General features: G+C 46.9%; 2 protein-coding genes and 1 long non-coding RNA gene across 8 annotated transcripts in view; all 3 read left to right on the top strand.

Moving 5' to 3' along the window:
* The window catches only part of SRCAP (Snf2 related CREBBP activator protein), a 33,541-nt gene extending 13,979 nt beyond the window's left edge, over nt 1–19,562 (top strand). For 2 of the 6 annotated variants that reach the window (XM_026011182.2, XM_026011183.2), the window contains exons 18-34: nt 42–228; nt 1,898–2,067; nt 2,462–2,727; nt 2,936–3,223; nt 3,758–3,922; nt 4,200–4,385; nt 4,603–4,869; nt 5,211–6,718; nt 10,179–10,444; nt 10,581–10,783; nt 13,254–13,423; nt 13,573–13,769; nt 13,864–13,978; nt 14,798–14,917; nt 15,950–16,144; nt 16,297–16,380; nt 16,490–19,562. In XM_026011182.2, the coding sequence (XP_025866967.1) occupies nt 42–228; nt 1,898–2,067; nt 2,462–2,727; nt 2,936–3,223; nt 3,758–3,922; nt 4,200–4,385; nt 4,603–4,869; nt 5,211–6,718; nt 10,179–10,444; nt 10,581–10,783; nt 13,254–13,423; nt 13,573–13,769; nt 13,864–13,978; nt 14,798–14,917; nt 15,950–16,144; nt 16,297–16,380; nt 16,490–19,165 (7,063 nt within the window). In that variant the 3' untranslated portion in view covers nt 19,166–19,562. The remainder of the gene's footprint in view (nt 1–41; nt 229–1,897; nt 2,068–2,461; nt 2,728–2,935; nt 3,224–3,757; nt 3,923–4,199; nt 4,386–4,602; nt 4,870–5,210; nt 6,719–10,178; nt 10,445–10,580; nt 10,784–13,253; nt 13,424–13,572; nt 13,770–13,863; nt 13,979–14,797; nt 14,918–15,949; nt 16,145–16,296; nt 16,381–16,489) is intronic. The other 4 variants (XM_026011185.2, XM_072753475.1, XM_026011184.2 and 1 more) reach the window with 3 other exon arrangements.
* LOC140598290 (uncharacterized) lies at nt 6,941–7,390 on the top strand. The gene is made up of 2 exons (XR_012000579.1): nt 6,941–6,993; nt 7,087–7,390. It is a non-coding gene; the product is annotated as an uncharacterized lncRNA (long non-coding RNA).
* Nucleotides 19,563–21,195: 1,633 nt separating the features above from the next.
* TMEM265 (transmembrane protein 265) lies at nt 21,196–23,063 on the top strand. The gene is made up of 2 exons (XM_026011186.2): nt 21,196–21,363; nt 22,570–23,063. The coding sequence occupies exons 1-2, from the start codon at nt 21,196–21,198 to the stop codon at nt 22,729–22,731; spliced, it is 330 nt and encodes a 109-aa protein (XP_025866971.1). The 3' UTR covers nt 22,732–23,063.
* The last annotated feature ends 4,888 nt before the right edge of the window (nt 23,064–27,951 follow it).

Below are 27,951 nucleotides of genomic sequence, written 5' to 3'. Positions count from 1 at the left end.
GTGATTGTCAGGATGCCCCATATATTTTTCCTCTCTCCCAGAACTAAGGAGACCCTAGCCACAGGCCATTTCATGAGTGTCATCAACATTTTGATGCAGCTGCGAAAAGTCTGCAATCATCCAAACCTGTTTGACCCTCGACCTGTTACCTCCCCCTTCATCACCCCAGGAATTTGTTTCAGCACCGCATCTCTGGTGCTCAGGGCCACTGATGTCCACCCCCTTCAGGTGAGTAGTTGCTCTCAAGATTATTGGCCCTATCCTAACCCTGCATCTTTTTCTTTAGGCTGGATTCTGACCTTTTGCATTTTTCCCTTCATATAATCTGAGCACTATTCTTCTATTTTCATTGTTTCCTAGCTGTGTGACTTTGGGCAAGCTATTAATCTCTAATGCTGTTTGCCTTTGAAAGTAGGGATTATAAAGTCTATTATTGCAGTTTGTGAAAATTGTGTTAATATTTTTGAAAGTGCCTGGCATGTTGGTTATACTTAAATACTTAAATGTTACTTTGTTTTCCTGTTCCTTCCCTATTTTTTGGCCACTTTTCCCTCCAAACTTTTCGTTTTGTTGTGGCAAAATACAGAAATTTTATCTTTTTTTTTTTTTTTTTTTAAAGATTTTATTTATTTACTCATGAGACACACAGAGAGAGAGAGAGGCAGAGACACAGGCAGAGGGAGGAGCAGGCTCCACGCAGGGAGCCCGACACGGGACTCAATCCTGGGTCTCCAGGATCACACCCTGGGCCCAAGGCAGCGCCAAACCGCTGAGCCACCCGGGCTGCCCCAGAAATTTTATCATTTTAACCATTTTTAAGTATACGTTTCAGTGGCATGAGTACATTCACATTGTTGTGTGACTACCATCATCACCGTCTATCTTCAAAACTTTTTTTCATCTTTCCAAATTGAAATGCCATGCACACTAAATAATAATTACTCCTCATTTTCTGCTTTTACCCAGCCTTTGGCAGCCACACTCTACTTTGTCTAAGTTTGCCTATTCCAAGAACTCATATAAATAGGATCATATGGTATTTGTCTTTTTGTGACTGGCTTATTTCACTTAGCAGAATGTCTTCCAGGTTCATCCATATTGTAGTACATGTCAGAATTTACTTCCTTGTTAAGTTAGGGTGATGTTTTGTATCATATTTATGTCTACATATTTGTACGCATCCAGACGTGTACATGTGTATATACTGTATTTTGTTTTATCTGTTTATCCATCAATGGACACCTTGGGTTATATTTACTTTTGGCTATTGTAAATAATGCTACAATGAACACAAGTGTGCAAATACCAGTTTGAGTCCTGCTTTCAATTCTTTTGGGTACATACCCAGACAAGGAATTGGATCGTATGGGAGTTTTATTTTTTAATTTTTTGAGAAATCGCCATAGAATTTTCCATAGTGACTGCTCCATTTCACATTGCCACCAGCAGTGCACAAGGGTTCTAATTTCTCCATATTATTGCCAGCAGCTGGTGTTTTGTTTTATTACAATAGCCGTCTTAACAGGTGTGAGGTGGCAGTACCTCATTATGATTTTGATTTGCATTTCCCTAATGATTAGGGTACATGTGCTTATTGTGTATTTCCTTTAGAGAAATGTCCATTTGGTATATTTGCCTGATTTTTTTAATTGGGTTGTTTCGTTATTGAGTTGTGGGAGTTCTTTATATATTCTAGATATTGACATCAGATACATGATTTGCAAATATTTTGTCTCATTACATGGCTTGATTTCTCATTCTGTTGATAGTATCTTTTGATACAGTCCAATTTATTGTTTTTTTTTCTTTTGTTATCTGTGCTATTGGTGTCATATCCAAGAAATCATTGCTGTATTGGTCTCTCTGACAACATGCTTTTGTGTTCTTCTTGTACCAGCGGATAGACATGGGTCGGTTTGATCTTATTGGCCTGGAGGGTCGTGTCTCTAGATATGAGGCTGAGACATTTCTACCCCGTCACCGCCTATCCCGCCGGGTACTGCTAGAAGTGGCTACAGCTCCTGACCCCCCACCCCGGCCCAAACCAGTCAAGATGAAGGTTAACAGGTACCAGGGTTGAGGGATAAAGGGAATGGGTTCCTAGAAAAAGTGGCTATAGCTGGCTGGGGGGTGGAAATTGGGGTGGAAAGGAGAGAGTTGGAGGCTAGGCTAGAATGTTTATATGGGATGGATACAAAGTACTGGAGGAATTGGGGGAGACAATAACTAGAAGAGGGGTCCTGGGAGGGGCTCTTGTGTTTGTCACTGATTTGTTTCTCCCTTTCTCTGGTTGGTGCTTTTTGGTTATCTTGGATCTCTCTTTCTTTCTCCTTTGTGTCCTTTTCTTTTGTGTCCTTTTGTGTCCCTTTGCTTTTGTAATTTCTGTTACGTTTCTTCTTCGGGTTCTTATTCCTTATTCTCCTTCCCTTTTCTACCCACCCTTTTGTTTCTGTCCTCATAGGATGCTGCAGCCAGTGCCCAAGCAGGAAGGCCGGACAGTGGTGGTGGTGAACAGCCCACGGACCCCCATTGGCCCTGTACCCGTCCGACCCTCTCCAGGCCCTGAGTTCTCCGCCCAGCCCACCCCTGGCCCAACACCTCCAATGCTGCCAGCACCACTGATGGTGTCAGCTTCTCCTGTTGGGCCCCCACTTATTCCGGCATCCCGGCCTCCTGGCCCTGTTCTATTGCCCCCACTGCAGCCAAACAGTGGGCCTCTTCCCCAGGGTGAGTTACAAGGGGGCCAGTGTGCTGGGGGCTACCTCAGGCAGATTGTGATTATGCCTGTTCAGATTGGGGAAGAAGTAATGAAATTAGTGTAGTGAGGATGCTAAATTGGAGACAGGTGTGGTATTTGATAGGTTGGGAGCATGTGTGGTGGTTTCTGGGAGCAGGCTAAGGCTATATCTGACAGATGTTTGCTTTGTGTCTGCAGTGTTGCCATCCCCCCTGGGGGTCCTTAGTGGGACCTCACGGCCTCCTACACCAACCCTGTCCTTGAAGCCAGCCCCACCTGCACCTGTTCGCTTAAGCCCTGCTCCACCTCCAGGCTCCTCCAGCCTGTTGAAGCCCCTGACAGTGCCACCAGGCTACACTTTCCCTTCTGCTGCTGCCACCACCACCTCTACTACCACAGCCACTGTTTCCACCACGGCAGTGCCAGCTTCTACTCCTGCACCACAGCGCCTCATCTTGTCTCCTGATATGCAGGCTCGCCTGCCCTGTAAGTTCTCAGGAGTCTGTGAATGAAGGTTTTGAGATGGGAGGAGTGTATATATGCTACAGGGCTGGAGAAAAGCTGGAGAATGTTGAAAGTATAAAACTTTAGGTAGCTAATGCATGTGAAATATTTTACCATATGCTGGAAATTCATAGTCGAGTAAGAGCTGTCAAGGAGTTCTCAGGCTAGTGGGGGAAATGACACCAGAGATGAGTAAATAGTGATAAACCTAGAAGTAGAAAGTTATTTGGGGATAAAGGGCAGCATGGAGTTGGGGGTGGTGATTAGCTCAGTACGGTGGCAGGCCATTAGAGGATATAAAGAAGATTGCTAAAAAAAAAAAAAAAAAAAAAAAGAAGATTGCTGGGCAAACAATGGGATTGGAAGGGGTAGCACATCAAAGGCTCAAAGGCTGAATTTGTTGGAATCTGGTAAATTGAGTTAGGAGGGTTGGAGGAACTGGAGACTTGTGCCTCTTGAGGCAAAGTGGTGTTAAGAGTAGTTGCTGTGTACATTAAGTCCCTTCTTTGTTCCTAGCAGGTGAAGTGGTCAGCATCGGGCAGTTGGCCTCACTGGCACAACGTCCAGTGGCTAGTGCAGGAGGAAGCAAACCTCTCACCTTCCAAATCCAGGGCAACAAGCTGACTTTGACTGGTGCGCAGGTGCGCCAGCTTGCTGTGGGGCAGCCCCGCCCGCTGCAAAGTAGGTAAAACCCACCCCCTGTCCTGCTTTTTTTCTCCTCTTCCTTGTCTCTTTGTTTTTGTTGCTCTCTTCGGACGTCAGCCTTTATGTTTCTTTTCCTAACTTTTGGTGGGGTGGGGCCAAAGGGAATGTTTAGAAGGGATCTTTTGAGAAAAGTAGGGATGAGGTCATTCTAGAGAAGTTATCCCCTCTGTTCTTTCCTTTTCCTCTGGCCCTTGCATCTACCCTCCTCCTGCTGATAGCTGCTTCTCTTTCTTTCTCTCTTCCCTTAACCCAGGGAATGTGGTGCACCTGGTGTCAGCAGGGGGGCAGCACCACCTCATCAGCCAGCCTGCCCATGTGGCTCTCATCCAGGCCGTGGCCCCGACCCCTGGCCCCACCCCTGTCTCTGTGCTGCCTTCTTCGACCCCCAGCACCACCCTTGCCCCCACTGGCCTCAGCCTTCCGCTTGCTGCTAACCAGGGTGAGGCTCCTGGCCTTCCTACTTACTTAGCCCTTGCTGGCCTTGGTCCTTTCAGGCACGCCCTGGGCTACTGTCTGTCCAGCCTTCCCCCAGTGTTGTTTTCCCTTGCCAGTATCTCCAATATCTGTCTGCTACCCTCTCCTGCCCCTGGACTATTTCCATCCTTTGGGTCTCTTGTTTCTTTTCTGCCTTCCCTCAATGTAGCTTCCTCTTGCAGTGCCACCAACCATGGTGAATAATACAGGCGTGGTGAAGATTGTAGTGAGACAGGCCCCTCGGGATGGACTGACTCCTGTTCCTCCACTGGCCCCAGCACCCCGGCCTCCGAGTTCTGGGCTTCCAGCTGTGTTGACTCCACGCCCCACATTAACCCCTGGCCGGCTACCCACACCTACTCTGGGTACTGCCCGGGCCCCCATCCCCACGTCCACTCTGGTGAGGCCTCTTCTCAAGCTAGTCCACAGTCCTTCGCCCGAAGTCAGTGGTGAGTCCAGGTGGCTAAGAGCAGATGTTTTTGCCAGGAATGGACATAGGGTGGTCCAGAGGGTTTCTTTGTCACAGCAGATTCTTTGTTTATCAGCATACTGACTCACTTTGTAGTGGGCCTCAGAGCTAGGCTGCCAAGCTCTTGCCTTATTTTAAAATATACTTCATGAAATCTTGGAGGGAAAGGAAATGTTAAGTTGTCAGGGTCTTTGCATCTTTGATCTCATGGTGTGGGATTGAAGGTTTTCTAGGAAATGGATAAAGCATGGGGGTAAGGGAGAAGGGTGGGATGGAGCAACGAAAAGACTTCTGGGACTAACTTATCCTCTGTCTCCACAGCTTCAGCACCCGGAGCTGCTCCCTTGACCATCTCTTCTCCTCTCCCTGTGCAGTCCTCACTCCCTGGGCCAGCCTCTTCTCCAATGCCAGTTCCCAACTCCTCTCCTCTTGCTAGTCCTGTGTCCTCTACAGTCTCCGTTCCAGTGTCATCTTCACTTCCCATCTCTGTTTCCACCACGCCTCCTGCCCCAGCCTCAGCTCCACTCACCATCCCCATCTCAGCCCCCTTGCCTGTTTCGGCCTCTGGCCCATCTCTGTTGACCAATGTGACTCCAGCACTGGCACCTGTTGTCTCAGCAGCTCCTGGACCTCCTTCTTTGGCACCAGCTGGGGCTTCCCCATCAGCGTCAGCTTTGACTCTAGGTTTGGCCACAACTCCATCCCTGTCTTCATCTCAGGCACCTGGTCACCCTCTGTTGTTGGCTCCAGCCTCTTCACATGTTCCAGGCTTGAACTCAGCTGTGGCCCCAGCATGTTCACCTGTCCTGGTACCAGCTTCTGCTCTGGCCAATCCTTTTCCGGCAGCACCAAATCCAGCTCCAGCTCAGGCTTCCCTTCTGGCTCCAGCACCTTCTGCATCTCAGGCTCTAGCCACCTCTCTGGCTCCCATGGTGGCTCCACAGACAGCAATCCTGGCTCCTTCTCCAGCTCCTTCCCTGGCTCCTCTTCCAGTCCTGGCTCCATCACCAGGTCCTGCTCCCGTCCTGGCTCCATCGCAGACTCCAGTTCCAGTTCTGGCTTCATCATCTACTCCGGGAACTCCTTTAGCTTCAGCTTCTTCACTGGTGCCAGCCCCAACTCCTGTGTTGGCTCCATCATCAACTCAGACTATGGTACCAGCCCCGGTTCCGTCGCCTCTCCCAAGCCCAGCTTCTTCGCAGACACTGGCCTTAGCCCCAGCTTTAGCATCCACTCCTGGTGGCTCATCTCCATCTCAGACCCTCTCTTTGGGAACGGGGAACCCTCAGGGGCCTTTTCCAGCTCAGACATTATCACTGACTCCAGCATCATCCCTAGTACCAGCTCCATCGCAGACGCTGTCTTTGGCGCCAGGACCACCACTGGGTCCATCGCAGACGCTGTCTTTGGCTCCAGCACCCCCTTTGACTCCAGCTTCTCCGATGGGCCCAGCCCCAGCTCACACACTGACTTTGGCTCCAGTATCGTCATCTGCTTCACTCCTGACCCCAGCTTCGGTGCAAACATTGACCTTGAGTCCTGCCCCTGTTCCAGTGCCACCCTTGGGCCCAGCTGCAGCCCAGACTCTGGCGCTAGCCCCAGCCTCAACACAGGCCCCAGCTTCCCAGACATCCTCCCTCGTGGTTTCAGCATCTGGATCTGCTCCCTTGCCTGTCACCATGGTATCCCGGCTGCCTGTTGCCAAGGATGAGCCTGAGACACTGACATTGCGCCCCGGTCCCCCCAGCCCTCCCTCCACTGCTACCTCGTTCAGTGGTCCCCGGCCTCGACGCCAGCCCCCACCACCACCTCGTTCCCCTTTCTATCTGGTAAGTTTTACTCTCTCAGAGGAGAGGAAATAGGAAGTTGGGTTTCTTTGGAGCGTTGGTAAAGTGGAGTAGAACAATGTTATTTTTATCTTGGTAAATTACAAAGTCTAGTTTTGTGGACCTGGTAGTTGAGTGTGCAGTTGGACCAGTCCCTTCTCTCTTCCTTGACTGGCCCTGTCCTCTTATCTGTATAATGGGAATAATATCTATATTCTGCTCTTCTCAGGGGAGTAATTGAGGACCTAATGTGCGTTTAAAACTTCAAAGAATTACTGGTATGTTCAAGGTTGCCTTGTTACTATTGGTTAATTTGGTACTTGCTTGCTTATTCTTGAGTCAGTGTTGGCATCTAATTGCCCATTTTACAGGTGAAGAAACTAGGCCACTCGATGCTATAGAGGTGACACAACTTGTGAGAACTCAGATGTGCTGACTCCATTGCTTTCTCCTCTTTTGGACAAGAGGCATTCCTCAGAGATAGGAAGACTTTTCTCAGTTGCTAAAAGCATCACATTTGTCCAGTATTTGAACGTCTGAGGGGAGGTGACACCGTGGAATACAGTTCCCTAAAGATTGCAAGCCTCTAACTGATGGTTATCTCTTACAGTTTTTTACCTCCATGGTGATTTAAGTGGGCAATAAAAAGAACTATGTTTCTTGTCCTTCCATGAACTTTGTGGTAGCTGTTTTTTTTCTGTTATGTGTATGGTTCCATATATGTTTGGTTGTTAAATTTACAGCTCAAATTGAGTGAAATAGCCCAGGAAGTAATAGGAAGAAAGATCTAGGGAATCGTTCCAGGCCCTCTTTCTTTTTCTCCTTTATTTTCCAGAGCTGCTACTTATACTTTGCCTCAGCACTAGGCCCCCACTCTATCAGTACCATTTACTCCACCTTTGATCTTTCAGCAAGCCATGTTGTTCTGGCTTGCTGAAAGTAGAAAGGAGAACTAGATCCCTTACCCATGGTTTGTGCTAAATGTTGGTTGCTCTACAAGTATGTAGACAATTCTTAAAACTCTTTTTTTTTTCTTTGAACAGTTTGACCTAAAGACCATAGTATACCATGCAGCCTACCCATGTAAAGTGTGTAATTCATTGGCTTTTAGTATATTCACGTAGGTTACAACCATCACTGCATTCAACTTGAAAACATTTCATGATCCTAAAAAAGAACCCCACACTTTTATTTTATTTTTTTTTTTTAAATTTTTTTTTTTTTATGATAGTCACACACACACACAGAGAGAGAGAGAGAGAGAGAGGCAGAGACATAGGCAGAGGGAGAAGCAGGCTCCATGCACCGGGAGCCCGACGTGGGATTCGATCCCGGGTCTCCAGGATCGCGCCCTGGGCCAAAGGCAGACGCCAAACCGCTGCGCCACCCAGGGATCCCCGAACCCCACACTTTTAGTTATCATCTTCCAACCCTTTCATCTCTCAACTTTAGGAAACCATTAATCTTTCTGTCCCTTTAGATTTGCCTATGGAGTCATAGGGTATATGGTCTTTTGTGACTGGCTTTTTCATTCATCTTAATGTTTTTGAGGTTCTTCAACATTGTAGCTTATGTTGGAACTTTAATTGTTGAATAACATTCTATTGTAGGGTATACGTTTTATATATCTGTTCATCAGCTGATGGACACATTTGAGTTATTTCTGCTTTTTGACTGTTGTGAATAATGGCTGCTCTAAATATTCATGTATAAGATTTTATGTTTTCATATGTTTTAAGTTGTATTGGATGTATGCCTAGGAGCAGAATTGGGGAGTCCAACAGTAACTATGTTTAACTGTTTGAGGAACTATCAAACTGTTTTCCAAAGTGGCTATGCCATTTTACATCTCACTGGCAGAGCATAAGGGTTCCAGGTTCTCCACATATGTGCCAACACTTGCTATTGTCTTTTTGGTTGTAGCCATCCTAGTGGGAATGAAGTGATATCTTGTGGGTTTTGATTTGTTTTCCTAATGGCTAATGATGTTGAGCATCTTTTCAGTGATTGGCCATTTGCGTATTTTCTTTAAAGAAATTTTAGATATTTAGTTTATGTTTATTTATTTTTGTCATTTTTTGATTTTTTTTTAAAGTAAATTCTACACCCAAAGTGGGGCTTGAGCTCACAATCCTGAGATCAGGATCAAGAGCATGCTGTAACAAATGAGCCAGCCAGGCATCCCTGCCCTTTTTAATTGGATTGCTTTACTGATTTGAGCTCTTTATATATTCTGGGTACAAATACCTTTTCAGATACATGATTTGCAAATATTTTCTCCTTTGCCACTACTTTTGAGAGCTGTCCTGCTTTGCTAGGATGCTTTCCTTTTTCATTTTGATCACCATGAGCTTAAGAGGTCAAGTTTAAGGGAGCAGTCAGGGAGGGCGATTTGGGACACTTTTTTTTTTTTCAGGACCATCTCCTGGGGTCCAGTCTCCTCCTTTTCTTCATTCTAATAACCGCTGTTGATTGAGAGCCTACGTGGTGCTAGATAGTGGGTGATTTATAGTGAGCAAGGTCAGATATGGCTTGAATTTTTTTTTTTTTAAAATTTTTTTTTTTTTTAATTTTTATTTATGATAGTCACAGAGAGAGAGAGAGAGAGGCAGAGACACAGGCGGAGGGAGAAGCAGGCTCCATGCACCGGGAGCCTGATGTGGGATTCGATCCCGGGTCTCCAGGATCGCGCCCTGGGCCAAAGGCAGGCGCCAAACCACTGCGCCACCCAGGGATCCCTATGGCTTGAATTTTTATGGCGTTACAGTTTTGTGGATAGAAGGCTGTCTTACTAATTAAAGAGTCATACAGATGTAAAGCTGCAAATGTGGTAAGTGCTGAAAAAAAGGTAGTTTTATAGCCTGTGAAACCAGAAGCACTAGTGATGGGAAAAGATGGTGTCAAAGTCCTACAGATTTTCTCTCTGCAAAGGCACTCTTAGGGTGATGAAACCTAGATGTCTGATTTAGCTGTTCCCATCCTGCTCCATTTCAGTCTGACCCTTGGCAGAAACCTGCCGTGGATTTGATTAGCCACTCTATCCTGGTCAGTGACTTGAGGGCTTTTAATAATTGTTTTGGATCCAGTTCAAGCATGTAAATTAATTTGAATGTTGTGGAGTAAGTGTCACTTAGGAAAATTCCCAGAAATCATCGATCTGACGAGCTTGCTGGATATACAGATCTTAATTTTGAAGATTTAGGCATTCTGTTTTGGTAGCCTATGAAGGAAGATCATGGGTTTTTTTGTTTGTTTTTTTGTTTTTTTTTTTTGCAGAGAAGCTATTTTAACATTATGAAAGGAATAACTTTCATTATTGACAACTTAGAAAACTACTAAAGGCATAATGTTGGTTTGAATCTTATGGTTTCCATAGGTTATGCTTAATTCTGGGAGGAATGGTCAGGTTTTTTAGGAGGACACTGATTACTTTTTCTGTGTTTTTTTCCCCTCTCATCCTTAGGATTCTCTGGAGGAAAAGCGGAAGCGGCAGCGGTCTGAACGCCTGGAACGGATTTTCCAACTTAGTGAGGCTCATGGGGCCCTGGCACCTGTGTATGGGACTGAAGTCCTGGATTTCTGTACCCTGCCCCAACCTGTTGCCAGCCCCATCGGCCCTCGTTCTCCTGGCCCCAGCCACCCCACCTTTTGGACTTATACCGAGGCTGCCCGCCAGGCTGTACTGTTTCCCCAGCAACGACTAGACCAGCTGTCAGAAATCATTGAGAGGTTGGCAGGGCTAAGTGCTAATGGGAAGCGGGTCTTGGGGCCTCTGAGTGGATGTAGTGGTTAGGGCTGGTAAAGGTGCACTTCTGGGGCCTTTCAGAGTTCCATCTTTTATACTGCTTACCTTCTTCCTTCACAGGTTCATCTTTGTCATGCCTCCTGTGGAGGCACCTCCCCCTTCCCTGCATGCCTGCCACCCACCTCCTTGGCTGGCCCCACGTCAGGCAGCCTTCCAGGAGCAATTGGCTTGTGAGCTCTGGCCCCGAGCTCGTCCTTTGCACCGTATTGTGTGTAACATGCGCACCCAGTTCCCTGACTTGAGGCTCATCCAGTATGATTGTGGTAAGTTTGTTGTTAAGTAAGGATCCCTTGACCTTTTTTTTCCTCTCCTACTAGCAAGGCTGCCATATCAAAGGGATGCTGTATATAAGATTTTTGTGAATTTCATTAAACAGTTTTTCAGGTTATACTTCGAGGCAAGATAGAGAAATGTAGGCCTTATGATGGATTCTTGGCATTCATGAATTTGACTTTGATGAAAGTTGAAATTTGTGCTAACTCATTCAGTGGTTCAGTTCATTCAGTGATCATTTTGTGAGTATGTATTGTATTTTGCTAATCATTTGGGATGCAGTGGTAAATAAGATAGCCTAGCATAGAGTTTTCAGATTCATGGGAAAGGTGCAAGGTGGTAGAAGACTGCACAGTAAATAATAGTTTTGGGAAAACACAAGGATCTTCTTGTCTTTGGTTAGAATCCTGTTGGTTAGAATGCATTTGGCTGCAGGTAATGGAAAACTGACCATTAGTGGTTTTAACCACAAGAGCATTTGTTTCCTTGTTGAGAATAATGATATGTGACTGGTTCAGCTTTTTGTTTTTTTTTTTTTGTTTTTTTTGGTTTTTGTTTTTTTTAATTTTTATTTATTTTTATTTATTTATGATAGTCACAGAGAGAGAGAGAGAGAGGCAGAGACATAGGCAGAGGGAGAAGCAGGCTCCATGCACTGGGAACCCGATGTGGGATTCCATCCCGGGTCTCCAGGATCGCGCCCTGGGCCAAAGGCAGGCGCCAAACCGCTGCGCCATACAGGGATCCCATGGTTCAGCTTTTTGATGTCTTCATGGACCCAGAACCTTCTGGTCTTTCTGCAATCCTTAGGTTTTATCTTTTTATTCTCTTGAGTATTTCTTGATGGTCTTACTATGGCTGCCACAGTTCTAGGCTGCACAGCAATCCTCTGAGCAGGAAGCAGGGCTTGAGATAAAATACTCTCAGCAAGTTTCCCTTTTAGGGGTCGGGGAAAGTTCTCATTGACTGTGCTTCACAACTCTCTGTCTTAATTTGTGCTATAGGCCCATCCCTAGAATAACCACTGATAAAGGGAAATGGCAAAGAGGAACTATGGCTTATTTAGACTGATCATGATTTATCTTTTGGGGTTGGTTTGGGGTTTTTCGTCCCTGGGATCAGAGGATCCTTGCCAGGTACTTACAGTGTAAATTGGGTTCTGTTAAGTAAGAATATCTTTTGAAAAGTAGTGAATTGTTTCTGCCACAACCCTGCAGAGATATTATAGTAACATGTTTGAAGATTTCCTAAATGGCCTTAGAACGTAAGACAGCAAAATACTGGGATGCCTGGGTAGCTCAGCAGTTGAGCTTCTGCCTTTGACTCAGAGTGTGATGCCAGGGTCCAGGATTGAGTTCTGTATCGGGTTCCTGCAGGGAACCTGCTTCTCCCTCTCTCTGTGTGTCTGCCTCATTCTCTCTGTCTCTCAAGAATACATAAATAAAATCTTTTTTTAAAAACCAGAAAAATATTTTTTTTTTTTTAAAGTTTTATTTTTTTTTTTAAATTTATTTATGTATGATAGTCACAGAGAGAGAGAGGCAGAGACACAGGCAGAGGGAGAAGCAGGCTCCATGCACCAGGAGCCCGACGTGGGATTCGATCCCAGGTCTCCAGGATCGCGCCCTGGGCCAAAGGCAGGCGCTAAACCGCTGCGCCACCCAGGGATCCCCTATTTTTATTATTATATATGTAGTCAGTATTTTAGTAAATAATTTTGTGACATTTGAAAAAATACAATTTTGTAACATTTGAAACCATTTAGAGTAGATGAATTGAAAGTCTTTGTTAAAAGCATTCAAACTGATTTATTAGAAACATTGCAGGGGTGTTTCTGTGATGGGGAGTTTGAACTAAAGATAACCTCATAAGATCCTCTCTCCATGGTTCTGATCTCAGTGATTTTTCAATCCCTGTATGTAGGTCATGACAGCCAAAAGATGTTGTTGATGCCTGTCCTGTGAATGTTTTGTGTTTTAGCTGGCATAACTGAGTGTAGTACTTAAGGATTTCCTTCCTGCTTATACACCATTAAGGGTTCCTTTTTTCCTCCCAAGGGTCTATATGTTTTCCTACTCTTGGCTAGATGCAGAAGTTAGATCCAAGACGGAAGCAGACTGAAGAGGGGACCCCATAAGGGAAGAAAAATAAAGTTAAAACAATTTTTTTAAGGATTTAGTTAATTTTAGGGAGCATGGACGTTCACACCTGTGTATGAGTGGAAGGGGGGGAAGAGGGAACCTGGAGCTGGCTCTGAGATTACAACCTGAGCTGAAACCAAGAGTCAGACACTGAACCACCCAGGCATCCCTAAAGTTAAATAGTTTTGATCTCTTAGACTAATTGAAATCCCCACCTGAATCCCCACTTATTTATCTTTCAACTACAGTCTTCCAGTGCTAAGTGTTCTCCCTATTCCAGCTTATAGCAAGCTCCCTGTACCCCTTCATATTTCTTCAGGAAAGTTGCAAACATTGGCAGTGCTGTTGCGACAGCTAAAGGCGGAGGGCCACCGGGTGCTCATATTCACCCAGATGACCCGGATGCTGGATGTATTGGAACAGTTTCTCACCTACCATGGCCACCTCTACTTGCGTCTGGATGGGTCTACTAGAGTTGAACAGAGACAGGTAACCTGGGCATCTGCAGCCCTTCGAGGTTCACGTCAGCTACTGTCTCCATTTTCCAGACCTCAGGGTTCCAGAAGGGGCCCCACTAAGCATTTGGTCTGTTTGGGGAGGATATGTCTCCTGATACTATTTTTTTTCTTTTTCTCTAGGCTTTGATGGAACGATTCAATGCAGACAAACGCATATTTTGCTTCATCCTTTCAACTCGGAGTGGGGGTGTGGGTGTGAACCTGACAGGAGCAGACACTGTCGTTTTTTATGACAGCGACTGGAATCCCACCATGGATGCGCAGGCCCAGGATCGCTGCCACCGAATTGGCCAAACCCGAGATGTCCACATTTACAGGTATTGCCTAGTTTCCCCTCAACTTGCATCCTCTTTACTGATAGGCTTTATTAATGTATTTGTCTATTTATACATGGCTTTCATCATTCCTTAGACTTATCAGTGAACGGACAGTGGAGGAGAACATCCTAAAAAAGGCAAATCAAAAGAGAATGTTGGGAGACATGGCCATTGAGGGAGGCAACTTCACCACAGCCTATTTTAAACAGGTACCAAGATCTTCCAGTTTAAGCAGGAAGGCATAGAGAACTGCTATATGTCCCTAGGGGTTGTTCCTGCTTATTAAAGAGGATACTGGGGCTCCTGGGTAGTTCAGTTGGTTAAGTGTCCATCCTGCTGTTGGTTTCTGCTCAGGCTGTGTTTTTATGGGTCATGAGATTGAGCCCGGCAGTGGGCTCTGCTCTCAACGGGCAGTCTGGCTTGAAAGATGCTCTTCCTGTGCCCCTCCCCTCATGTGCGTGTGCTCACTCTTTCTAAAATAAATAAACCTTTTAAAAAATAAAGAGGATGTTTTGGCCTCCACAGATCTCTCTCTTCAAGTAGTGGCATTGTTTTTTAAGACGTTATTTATTTATTCACGAGAGACCTAGACAGAGACATAGGTAGAGAGAGAGAAGCAGGCTCCATGCAGGGAGCCCGATGTGTGGGACTCGATTCTGGGACTCCAGGATCACACCCTGGACTAAAGGTAGGTGCTCAACCACTGAGCCACTCAGGTGTCCTACTAGTGGCATTTCTGATTACTACTACTTTTTTTTTTCTTTTCTTTTGAAGATTTTATTTATTTATTTAACAGCACAAGCAGGGGGACCAGCAGAGGGAGAAAGAGAAGTAGGTTCCCTGCTGAGCAGAAAACCCGATGCATGCAGGGCTCGATTCCAGGACTCTGGGATCATGACCTGAGCCAAAGGCAGATGCTTAACTGACTGAGCCACCCAGGCACCCCATTTCTGATTACTTCTATGCTATTATCTCATAGATCTGGGCCATCATTGCATTGGCTCTGACACTTCCCTCTCTCTCCATAGCAGACCATCCGAGAGCTGTTTGATATGCCCCTGGAAGAGCCATCTGGCTCATCTGTGCCCTCTGCCCCTGAAGAGGAGGAAGAGACTGTGGCCAGCAAGCAGACCCATATCCTGGAGCAGGTGAAGAAAGAACAGGCAATCTCTAGGGTAGAGCTAATAGTTACAGTGGGAAAGAATGTTTTCTGCTGCTTTCCAGATGGCTGTTGGCCTTTGATATTTGTGAGTAGATTGCTTACTGTTTCATAAGACTTCATAGAAGAAAGACAGGATTTGAAATTCTCGGTTATAGGTTTGAATTCTAACAGTACTTCTTACTAAAATATGTTAAGCCAAGTCTGCTTAATTTTCTGAGCCTGGAATCTTACTTTTCACTTTTCTGAACTGTTCATGGAAGAAAGTAACAAACACTGACTGATAATAATAGGATCGCTTGGGAAGCCCCCCCCCTTTTTATTTAAATTAAGTAGGTTCCATGCCCAGTGTAGGGCTTGAACTCACATCTTTGAGATTAAGTTGTACACTCTACTGACTGAGCCAGGTAGGTGCCCTGGAGGGCTTTTAAAGGATTGATTCTGGGATCCCATCTGAGAATCTACTGTCATTTGAGGGGGATAAAGGGTGGGTGTTTGTATTTTTTCAGAAGTAGATGTTTAGGAACTACAGGGTGTACAGTACCATGGAGATGTTTTTCCCTACCAAGTGTCTTCTCCTCATTGCTGGGCACACTGTAGGTTGCATCCCTTGGTGACTTCGGTGTGACCTTTCTGGATATTCATCATGGGAAAAATCAGGTGTGGTTGGTCTGTTGTCAAGAGATATCTCAGGGCAAAAAAGAATGAGGGATTTTTTTTATCTAAAGCTTTGTGGGACTGCTCTTTTTAAGGAGATCTTAGTCTAACTTGCATGGAAAAGGAAACAGAGCTAGAGATTTCTAAAACAGTTCTTACTGAGGGGCCTCCGGGTGAAATCTGTTTCATCCTCTGTGGAATACTGCATTGCTTTGATAACTTTGAGGGCTGAGGCTGAGAAGGGAGTTGAGCTTAGTTGTAAGCCTGGTTTGGTGTTAACTTGTCCTTTAATTTTTGCCAGAATCAAACCAAAGGATGTAGGATTCTTTAATTTTCCTGGTTTTTCTTCCCCACATCTTTGCAGGCACTATGTCGTGCAGAGGATGAAGAGGATATCCGTGCAGCCACCCAGGCCAAGGCTGAACAGGTGGCTGAGCTGGCAGAATTCAATGAGAATGACGGGTTTCCCGCTGGTGAGGGAGAGGAGGCCAACCGGCCTGGTGTGGAAGATGAAGAGATGTCCCGAGCTGAGCAGGAAATCGCTGCCCTTGTAGAACAGGTCAGTGTTGGACCCACTAGTTCTCAACCTCACTCTTCACAACTACTTCCTCTAGACTTTGTGATCCTCCTTCTGTCTTCTCTGGTGAAAATAAGGGTGATGGGCCCCGGTTACCAAACCCGTATATTGATCACTACTGCTCCTTCCCACAGCTGACCCCGATTGAGCGCTATGCCATGAAATTCCTGGAAGCCTCACTGGAGGAGGTGAGCCGAGAGGAACTCAAGCAGGCAGAAGTGAGTATTTCTAGGGGGTGGGGATTGAAGGGGGAAGTGGCTGCTTTCTACCCGCTCCCCACCCTGCTTGCCTCCCTCTGACCATCCACTGTTTGGGCTCTCTTGGTAGGAGCAAGTGGAAGCTGCCCGCAAGGACCTGGACCAAGCCAAGGAGGAGGTGTTCCGCCTACCCCAAGAGGAGGAGGAGGGGCCAGGGGCTGGGGATGAGGTTTCCTGTGGGACTGGTGGAGGCAGTCACCGGCGCAGTAAGAAGGCCAAAGCCCCTGAAAGGCCAGGGACTCGCGTCAGTGAGCGTCTTCGTGGAGCCCGGGCTGAGACTCAAGGGGCAAACCACACTCCTGTCACATCCACCCATCATACCCGCAGCATTTCCACACCCCCACGCTGCAGCCCTGCCAGGGAGAGAGTTCCCCGGCCAGCACCTAGGCCTCGACCCCCTCCAGTTTCAGCTCCTGCTGTAATTCCTGCCCCAATCCCTGTTCCAATCCCTGCCCCAATCCCCATTTCAGCCCCAAACCCTATAACCATGCTTCCTGTTCATATCTTGCCTTCTCCCCCACTTCCTCCTTCACAGATTCCTCCCTCTTGTTCTTCTGCCTGTACCCCTCCTCCTGCCTGTACTCCTCCACCAGCTCATACCCCACCTCCCACCCAGACCTCTCTTTCAACTCCTTCCTCCCCTCTCCTGCTTGGTCTACCTTCTGTGCCTGTCTCCCCCCCAGTCACCAACCTCCCCTTGGGCTTGGGGCCTGAGACAGAGCTTTGTGCACAAGCATTGGCATCTACCGAGTCCCCGGAGCTGGCTGATGTGGCCAGTTCCGAGACTTCCCCGCTTACTCTTGTGCCCCCTAAGGATCTGTTGCCAGTTGCTGTTGAGATCCTGCCTATATCAGAGAAGAACCTTTCTCTCGCCTCTTCTGCACCTAGCCCAACCCTGGAGGCTGACAGCGTCCCCAACGGTCAAGAGCAGGAAGTGCCAGAGCCTGCTGAGGGGACCATCCTCACAGTGCTGCCTGATGGTGAGGAGGTGCCCTCGTGTCTGAGTGAGAGCAATGGGCTGGATCTCCCACCTTCAGCAGCATCTGATGAGCTACTTCAGGAGCCATTGGAGGCTGACAAGAGCTCAGAAGAGCTGGTGGAGGCCCAGACCCCAACCTCCAGCCCAGAGAAGCCACAGGAACTTGTTTCAGCAGAGGTCGCAGCCCCATCCACCTCATCCTCCGCCACCTCCTCACCTGAGAGTCCTTCACCTGCCCGGCCCCCTCGGCGTCGCACCAGTGCTGATGTAGAAATTAGGGGTCAGGGGGCTGGTCGGCCAGGGCAGTCTCCAGGCCCCAAAGTTCTCCGCAAGCTGCCAGGACGGCTGGTGACTGTGGTAGAGGAGAAGGAACTGGTGAGGCGACGGCGACAGCAGCGGGGAACTGCCAGCACCCTAGTGCCTGGGGTCTCTGAGACTGGTGCCAGCCCAGGAAGCCCATCTGCCCGCAGCATGTCAGGGCCAGAATCCTCACCTCCCACCAGTGGGCCCTGTGAAGCTGCTCCCCCATCCACACTGCCCACCCCAACTCAGCAACCCTTCATAGCTCGCCGTCGCATTGAGCTAGGGGTGACTGGTGGGGGCAGCCCAGAGAATGGAGAAGGGGCACTGCTTGCCATCACCCCTCCTGCTGTGAAACGTCGGAGGGGGAGGCCCCCCAAGAAGAACAGGTCTCCAGCAGATGCTGGGCGAGGGGTGGATGAGGTACCTTCATCTGCCCTTAAGGGAAAAACCAATGGGGCTGACCCAGTCCCTGGGGCCGAGACCCTTATTGTTGCGGAGCCTGTCCTGGGACCCCAGCTTAGTCTTGGACCCCAGCCAATTCACAGACCCGAGCCCATCATCCTATCACCTGTGGAGAAAAGAAGGCGTGGGCGGCCCCCTAAGGCACGAGATTTGCCCCTTCCTGGGACCATTTCCTCTCCAGGGGATGGCAACTTAGAGAGCCGGACACAGCCACTCCCGCTACCACCTCCCCTGCCACCACTCCCACCACTCCTAGCCTGTCCCACTGCTACTGTCGCCAACACTGTCACCAATCTCACCATTTCAACATCCCCACCCAAGCGGAAGCGGGGCCGACCTCCCAAGAATCCACCGTCACCTCGGCCCAGCCAGCTCCCTGTCTTGGACCGTGACAGCTCTTCTGTCCTTGAGAGCTGTGGATTGGGGAGGCGGCGGCAACCCCAGGGCCAGGGGGAGAGTGAGGGTAGTTCCTCTGATGAGGATGGAAGCCGCCCCCTCACCCGCCTGGCCCGCCTGCGGCTTGAAGCAGAGGGAATGCGGGGACGAAAGAGTGAAGGGTCCATGGTGGTGGCTGTAATTCAGGATGACCTGGATTTAGCAGATAGCGGGCCAGGCGGGTTAGAATTGACACCTCCCGTGGTCTCGTTAGCTCCAAAACTGCGTTCGACCCGGCTGCGTCCAGGGTCTCTAGTCCCCCCACTAGAGACTGAGAAGGTGCCTCGCAAACGGGCAGGGGCACCAGTTGGCGGGGGTCCTGGGCTGGCAAAGCGGGGCCGCTTACAGCCCCCAAGTCCCCTAGGGCCTGAAGGTTCAGTAGAGGAGTCTGAGGCTGAAGCCTCAGGTGAGGAGGAGGAAGTAGATGGGACCCCACGTCGCCGGTCTGGCCCCCGCCGACTTGGTGGGGCCGCTAACCAAGGGGACCAGCGCATCCTGCGCAGCAGTGCCCCTCCCCACCTGGCTGGCCCTACCATTAGTCACAGAGGCCGAAAGGCCAAGACGTGAGTGGGCTGCCCCTCCACCTAGGCTTTCCGCCATGGCCCCTCTCCCTTCACAACCAGGCCTGACTCTTAACCACTACTTGAAGTCTTTTGAGGGGGGAAAGCCTCCAGGGAGACATAGGGGCCTTCTCCCTTCTTTCCACCAAAGTAGGGGGTAGGCAACTGGTTGTCATGGAAATGGGGCTCTTCACATAACCCCTTCCCTTCCACCCCACATGGCTGGGCAGTGTTAAGGGTGGCAAGATAGTCTCTGTCCCCACCCCCTTGTACTTGATTCCCCAGCTATCTTTCACGGCCCCTCACCCTTAGGGGAAGGGGGAGGGGCTTCTCTCTACCATGAGTTTTTTTTTTCTTTTTTTTTTTAAGAAGAAAAAATAATAAACTTAGTTTCTGTATGAGCATCCGCGTAAGGAGGCTTCTGATTTTCTGGTCTGGTGGAGGGTTGGGTGGGAACTTGGGCATCATTTTTCTCCTCTCTCTTGTTCTTGCCAAAACCCTAGTACCTGATATCTGACCCAGAATTATGTGTCTTTGAGGCAGAAATCACTCAAGGGGAGGAAAGATTGGCATATCTGATCTGGTAGGGTTCCTTTTCCTAAAGTTTCTGTTTTAAGTCTTTCCAACTCATACTTTTTTCTCTCCCCCTATTCCCTTAGTTCCTGGACTCCCCCAGAGCTCTCTGATGCCTCAGACTTTTCCCTGCTTTACCCCTTTGCTCAGGTGCTTTCACTCCTTTTCCAGAAGGCAGGCATCCTACCTCCAATTGCTCTATCCTCCCCCTCCCCACACACACACACCTTTGCTTTCCTCCATCCAGCCAAACTAGTTTGAGTCAGCCACACCCCCTTCCAAGCTCCCGGGGCCTTTCAGGTGGTGGCTGGCCACCCAACCCCACCCCTGGGCTTGGTTTGGAGACCTGAGTCAGCTCCATCTCCGCCCAAGCCAAATCAAACCTGAGGCAGGAGCCGAAACTCACAGTCCTTCAAGGCCTATAGACAGGTAAGAGCCCCTGTTCATTTTTACATTTTCTTTGGTCTCAACTACCTGGATGCTCTCATTGCATTCTCACCCTAATGACTATATTTACCTCATTGGTTCTTTCCTCATACCCAGTCTCCTGCAGCCTTGTGGCAGAGATTCTTTGTCCTCTGCTTATCTTGCCTCCTCTATTTGGCTCTCTGTTGCTTATGTTCAGAGAACTGCAAATGGTTCTATTTTATGTAGGATGTAGGGATGGTTGGAGATGAGGGTGGAAAGATGGTTTGATGCCACAGCTCAAGAGGATTTGAGAAGTTAGTAGATGAGAAATGATTAGAGCATCATTATGCAGGTTTCTGTGTGGGTTATGAGGTCATAGAGTGTTAATCTGAATTAATTGTGTGGCCTGGGTTAAAATGGAGAGAAGGTAGCAGGGAGTCAGCCTAGCAAAGGAGGCCCAATTTGGGAAGATAAGGTTATTCCTGATGTTCAACTTCCTCAAATATGAAGGGAGCCTAGCCAGGTCCTTTCCCCCTCCCTGTGTTTTCATCCACTGTGTTTTCACATGAAATGGCTACTTTGCTTGAAGTGGGATACAGGGGTGGGGTGCCATTTTGTGACCCCTCAGTATTCAGGGGCAGCTTCTGAGGAACTTGAGAGAATTTTTAAGGCCCTTTGAAATACTGTTTAAAATCACTTGTGTAATCTTGATTCCTTGCAGCTTTTTGAGATAATGTGTTTCTCCTGCTTGTCAGTATGCACCTGTCATTTTGTGTTTCCCTACTTGTCAAAACAGTTAAGTAATACAGATAATGCTATGTTCACACAGGCTTGCCATTAAAGACTCAGAATCTGGGGCTGAGAAAAAAGGATTCCGGCCACACATTTCCTCTCTTGGTCTATGAGTCATTTGAGGAATTCCCCAGTAAGGCAGCATTCCTGAGAGCTGGACTAGGTCACAAGGACACATCAGAGAGAGGGGTGGAGTCTGACCAAGCCAGACCAATGGTTCAGTTGTTGGGCTTACAAGTACCTTGACTGTATCGCCCACAGGTGATGGAGGACGAGGAGAAGGCAGTGGACACCTTGGTGAGCAACATGGAAGCTGCTCATTCTCCATCCCCCATCCGCTGCTGCTGGCTCCGCCTCCGATACTTGGCAGCTACTAGCATTATCTGTGGCTGCTCTTGCCTGGGAGTCGTGGCCCTTGTGTTTGCCATCAAGGTGAGGAATGCAATTCCTATGGGAGCAGTGGGGGGGTGGTGTAGACAGGCAATGGTTTAGTGTATTGGATCTATTTACACTGATCACACAGTTACTAAGTACTTGTCAGAGCTTGGCTCTGGGCCTGGTATCAGAAATAAATATAAGACATGGTTCTTGCCTCAAAGGGCCCACAGAGGCTAATGAAAGAAAGAACTGTGAAAATTGATAATTATTAATGGAATGCAGCCCATCAGTATTGTGATGGAGGAAACAAGGTATCCTGAAAGCTAGGGAGGATATGTACGTGTGATTATATACACGTGTATGTAGAGTAGGTGATAGGAAAGTAACCTTAAAGGATGAGTGACTAAGGGTGAAAGAGTACTCCAGGTGAAGGGAGGAATGTGTACAAAGCCTGGACTATTAGTGCCACATGACTAAACCAGTGAGGAATGGTTACAGATGAAGAGGGCCCAGATTCCCAAGGGCCTTGAAAGTACTCTCCAGTTTTTGCAGAGGAGAGTGACATGGTCTTGTTTGTATTTCAGGGCCTACAGGGAGGATGGGTTGGAAGGGACAGGACTTGAAGCAGTTGAACAACGCCTAGAGCAATCTGTAGCGGTCGGAAAGAAACTGGGATTTTTGAGAGGGTTCCACCATTTCCAAACATCTAGCCGAGACTGCACATGTAACTTTTGAAAAGCCACACAGGCTAACTTAAATACCATGCTGGAATTTTCTCAACCCTAGCTGTATTTTAACGATCAGAAACTATTTTTATCATCATGAGAATTTCTGGCTTTGTCAGGTCAAAATCCAAAAAGAATGCATAATAATGAAAGCGAAGAGGCCTGAGCTAATAAGAAGGGGGTTTTGTTTACCTAGACAGGAGAGAAATACTGAAGATAGCTCACAGTTTCTTGTCAAGGATTTCAAATTCTGAATGAATGTGGGATAAGTAGAAAAGGATGAGAGATAAGAGGATTGAAAAATACTTTCCCATATGTGGTTTTGTGAGCGTTAACAGCTACTCGAACAAGTACACAGAGCTGAGTGGGAATCTTAGTTTGCAGATGACGCATGAGAAATAGACGTTGGAAAGGGAGGGCAGGGGGTTTGGGTGTCAGGTTTTGAACCAAGACAAGGATGGAGGATTGGTGTGGGGCAGTGGGCACTTTGGGGCAGAAGCAGGGGAAGAACCTAACCTAAAACCTGCCCCCACAGGCGGAAGAGCGGCATAAGGCAGGCCGGTTCGAGGAGGCAGTGCACTGGGGGGCCCGGGCCCGGAGCTTCATCCTGGCCAGCTTTGCCGTCTGGCTTGCGGTCCTCGTTCTGGGCCCCCTGCTTCTGTGGCTGCTCTCCTACGCCATCGCCCAGGCTGAGTGACCCTGGGTGGCCTCTGCTGAGAGTCAGCGAGACCTCCTGGATCCTGCAGTGTGGCATTGCTTCGGCCTAAGGCTGGCAATGGTCCTTCCTGGCTGGAAGGATGGTGCCTCTCTCAAAGGGCTTTGGAAGAGCTCTTCTAGACCTTTCCAAAAGAAGGCAGCAGCTGAGACTGTTGAGGGGAGGCCAGCCTGCTCTGTTCTTTCAGTGCCCACCATCCCCTATTTCCCCCAGCCTACATCATCTTAGGGGCCTTGACCCAGAGGTGGGGTTGAAGACCAGGCCTGATTTTATTAGAATTTGTTTTATAATAAAAATCTTTTTTAGTGGTGAAACGCTCCTGTCTAATTGTTGTTCCCCTACTTTCTCTGGGCCCTTGGCGAGAGCCAGACTGGACATCTGACTGGTGGCAAGACTCTGCATTTTCCCTTACTTAGAGCTCCAAGAGGGTCTTCTTTTTATCCTTTTCCTGGAAGTTCCCCTTCTTGGAAAGACCCCAGCTTCTCCGTGTACATGACCAGAGACCATGTGGCCCGATAGGAAGAGGAGCGGCAGCCACTGCTCTTTATGGAGTGCTTCCTATATTTCAGGCTGTATTCTTTTTTCTTTTTTTTTAGATTTTATTTATTTACTCATGAGAGACACACAGAAAGAGGCAGAGACATAGGCAGAGGGAGGGGAGGCCAATGCAGGACTCGATCCTGGGACTACAGGATCACCCCCTGAGCCAAAGGCAGATGCTCAACCACTGAGACACCCAGGCGTCCCAAATAAAATCTTTTTTTTTTTTTGAAGATTTTATTTATTTATTCATAGAGATGCAGAGAGAGAGAGAGAGAGGCAGAGACACAGGCAGAGGGAGAAGCAGGCTCCATGCAGAGAGCCTGATGTGGGACTTGATCCTGGGTCTCCAGGATCATGCCCTGGGCTGCAGGCGGCACTAAACCGCTGCGCCACCAGGGCTGCCCTAAAATCTCTTTTAAAAAGAAGCAAGGTGGAGTATCTGGGTGGCACAGTTGGTTGAGTGTCCAATTCTTGGTTTCAGCTCAGGTCGTGATTTCAAGGTCATGAGATTCTCAACCACTGAGCCACCCAGGTGTCCCTCCAGGCTGTGTTCTTAAGCATTTTCTATTTCTTAACTCTTTCAGCCCTCAGAGCCACTCTGTAGGAGGTACCATTTTTTTCACTTGATAGTTAAGGAAGCAGTCATCCAGGGTCATATAGCTAATGAGAGGCAGAGTTGGCACTGAACCCAGACACTTTGGTTCTAGAGTTTAGAGAGGAATGAAAGGGTGGGATGGCAGCAGGAGGTGAATCTCTGCCCTAGATGTGAAGCTCTGTAGGATTAAAATGAATTTTCATATCCTTTATCTTGGGCCTCTTGCTAATATTTTTATTTTATTTTATTAAGATTTTATTTATTTAGGGCAGCCCAGGTGGCTCAGTGGTTTAGCACCACCTTCCGCCCAGGGTGTGATCCTGGGGACCCAGGATCAACTCCCACGTTGGGCTCCCTGCATGGAGCCTGCTTCTCCCTCTGCCTGTCTCTCTCTCTCTCTCTCTCTCTCTCTGTTTCTAATAAATAAATAAAATCTTTTTTTTTTAAGATTTTATTTATTTCTTTGTGAGAGACACAGAAAGAGAGAGAGAGAGGCAGAGACACAGGCAGAGGGAGAAGCAGGCTCCATGCAGGGAGCCTGACATGGGACTCGATCTCGGGTCTCCAGGATCATGCCCCGGGCTAAAGGTGGCACTAAACTGTTAAGCCACTGGGGCTGCCCTCTTGCTAATATTTTAAACATATTTTCAATTGTGAAGTATATCATAACACAGGAAAAATCCAAAACAAATACACAGCTTTTTAAAAAATATTTATTTATTTATTTATTTATTTATTTATTTATTTATTTATTTATCAAATGCACAGCTTTTAAGTTAACACAAAGCAGACATCTGAAAACCACCAGTCAAGAAATTGAACATTGCCAAAGCTCCAAAACCTTCTTTATACCCCTTCCAATCATTACTACTCCTTTCTTCCCACAGATACCTAGCATTTTTTTTTAAGATTTTATTTATTCATGAGAGACAGAAAGAGAGACAGGCACAGACATAGACAGTGGGAGAAGAGGCTCCATGTGGGGAGCCTGATAACTCGATCCCAGATCTCCAGGATCACACCCTGGGCTGAAAGCGGTGCTAAACCGCTGAGCCACCCGGGCTGCCCTACCTAGCATTTTGGCTTCTAACAATGGGTTTAGTTTTGCCTGCATTTGAACATTATATAAATGGAGTCCAAAGAATTCTTTTTATGTCTGGTTTCTTTTACTTAACATTGTTGGTGAGATTCATCAATATTTGGTGTAGTTGTCATGACTGTATAGTATTCAATTGTATGAATATATTACAATTTATCCATTTTCTCTTGGTGGACTTCTGGGATGATTGCAGTCTGGGAGTATCATAAATCTTGCTGCTGTTGACATTCTCATACATGTCTCTTGGAGTACATGTGCCCTGGGGAATTGAATTTTTGGGTTATTTCACCATAATCCAGAGATCAGCAGAGCACCTAAAGGAATTAGAGATATTTGTTGCACACTGAAGAGAGAAGATCAAAGGGGAAGATGGTTGTCTTCAGTGTTCCAAAGTGGTCCAGGGAGGAAAGGTGAAGAGCATCCATTGTTGGCCCCAAAGGTTAGAGTTACAACACGGGGTGGAAGCCATACCTAGGACGATGGCTCTTAATCTTGGTTTCACAATAGAACCACAAGGGGAGCCTTAAAAAGCACTATGTCTGGGCTTTAGCCCTAGAGATTCCAATTTAATTGGTGTAAGGTGCTGCCTACGTGGGCATCAGCATAACACATTTTAGAAAGATATTTTTTAACAAATATTTTTTAAAGCTAATATTTCATTAATCAGCAGCTTCAGTTTACTAGAGGAGACTATCCCATTCCCTCATAGTGATTAAGCTCACTATTTTTATTTTTTAAAAAGATTTTTTCATGAGAGACACAGAGAGTGAGAGGCAAAGTCATAGGCAGAGGGAGAAGCAGGCTCCATGCAGGAAGCCTGATGTGGGACTCAATCCCAGGACTCCGAGATCACGCCCTAAGGCAAAGGCAGACACTCAACTGCTGAGCCACCCAGGTGTTCCAAAACTCACTATTTTTAAATTCAATTTTGAAAAAACTTTCAAACCTACTAAACAATAAAAGAATAGTACAATGAATTCATGTATGCTCTTCACCTAGGTTTATAATTTTTAACATTTCACCACATCTGTTTATTTTTAAATATTTTACTTATTTGACAGAGAACACAAGCAGGAGGAGCGGGAGCTCAGGAGTGCGAGAGGGAGAAGCGGGCTCCCCGTCTGAGCTGGGAGCCCCCTGGGCTCGATTCAGGTCTCTGTCAAGGAACCCTAGGATCATGATCTGAGCTGAAGGCAGACTCTTAGCCAACTGAGCCACCCAAGCGCCTCTTACCACATTTGTTTTAGATCATTCTAAGTACACATACTATTTTACATACTATATCCTTGCAGAGCCATTGGAGAGCCATTGCAGAGCCATTTGCAGAGCCATTGGAGAGTATGTGGAAGGCCCTTCGTTCCTAAATTCTTACAATTTTTAGTGTCAATACGGTCTCATTGTTTAGTTCATTTTGTTATATCCATTACTGTCATCCTTCTTAAAATATTTGGTTGAGGTATAATTTACATGAAGTAAAGTGCACAGTTTTTTTTTTTTCTTTTCTAAAGATTTTATTTATTCATGAGAGACACGGAGAAAGAGAGGCAGAGATACAGGCAGAGGGAGAAGCAGGCTCAATGCAGGGAGCCCAATGTGGGACTCGATCCAGGTACTCTGGGATCAGGCCCTGAGCTAAAGGCAGACACTCAACTGCTGAGCCACCGAGGTGTCCCAAGTGCACAGATCTTAAGTGTGTATCTTGGTGCATGTTTCATATGAACCCATTGTTATAACTACCTACGTGAATAGAATGTTTCTAGCACATTAGAAGGCTCCCCATGGCCCTCTCAGTCTGATTATTCTTTTTGTTCCTGACTTTGGCTGGTGGAAATTGCATCAACCTGGTTCTTGTGTCCTAATAACTACCCACATTTCTTTTTTTTTTTTTTTAATTTTTATTTATTTATGATAGCCATAGAGAGAGAGAGAGAGGGGCAGAGACACAGGCAGAGGGAGAAGCAGGCTCCATGCACCGGGAGCCTGATGTGGGATTCGATCCCGGGTCTCCAGGATCGCGCCCTGGGCCAAAGGCAGGCGCCAAACCACTGTGCCACCCAGGGATCCCCTTTTTTTTTTTTTAATTTTTATTTAACTACCCACATTTCTTCACTTGCTTTCTGGTACAAATTATTCCAGGCTCATCTTATACTTTCTCTGCTCCAGCCTGGGAATTGGCCATTTCTCCCAAGGAGTCCTAGTTCTTGAACTGGAGACTGTTATTTTGAAATCAGTATCTGTACTAGTTGTGCTTATACTCCAGAGATGTTCCTGCTTCTAAGCTCTTTCAGAGGTTAGAGATAGAAAATATCTAATTTAATCTTTTAAATCTATTTTTAAAATCATGCCTCCAATTTGTCATAAGTTTCCTTTCATCCCAAATTCCATAGTCCCACAGTAAGAACCTTGACTGCCAAATACATCAATGTTTATTCATTTGCAAATATATATATATATATATATATATATATATATATATATATATATATATATACACCTACTTGCTAAATTTCTGAATAATTATCCCGTTATACTACTAAACAGTAGGCCTACTAAGTTTAAGGTTTCTTTGCAATTTTTTTTTTTAGATTGATAGTATAAAGTCAAAGTAGTCCATTAAAAAGTTACTTGGATTCGTTTTTCTCTTATACGGTTGCAATCCCAAGGTGACATTTCTAAGATCGAAGATTAAATGAATTCATTCTGTGCCTCTTTTGCTGGAACATAACTCCCACAAAGGTAAGGACTCCCTCACCCCACCCCCACCCTACTGCTGATAGTTTAGCGTTTAGACGCTCAGCAAATATTTATTGAATGACTAGGTGAACGCCAGGGTTGAGCTGTGCACTGGAAAGGCTTATGAAGTAAGTCGATTCTGGCAGTTTCTTACAACTCTTCAGGTGCAAGCTTAGAACAGAGTGGACACACCCCAAGGCTTTTGGGAGATGGTGGTGGAAGACTGGGAAAA

The sequence above is a fragment of the Vulpes vulpes genome, chromosome 3, assembly GCF_048418805.1.
Source record: "Vulpes vulpes isolate BD-2025 chromosome 3, VulVul3, whole genome shotgun sequence".
Taxonomy (NCBI): Eukaryota; Metazoa; Chordata; class Mammalia; order Carnivora; family Canidae; genus Vulpes; species Vulpes vulpes.
Note: the sequence above shows the minus strand (reverse complement) of the source record. Positions and strands in the feature narration are given on the sequence as shown.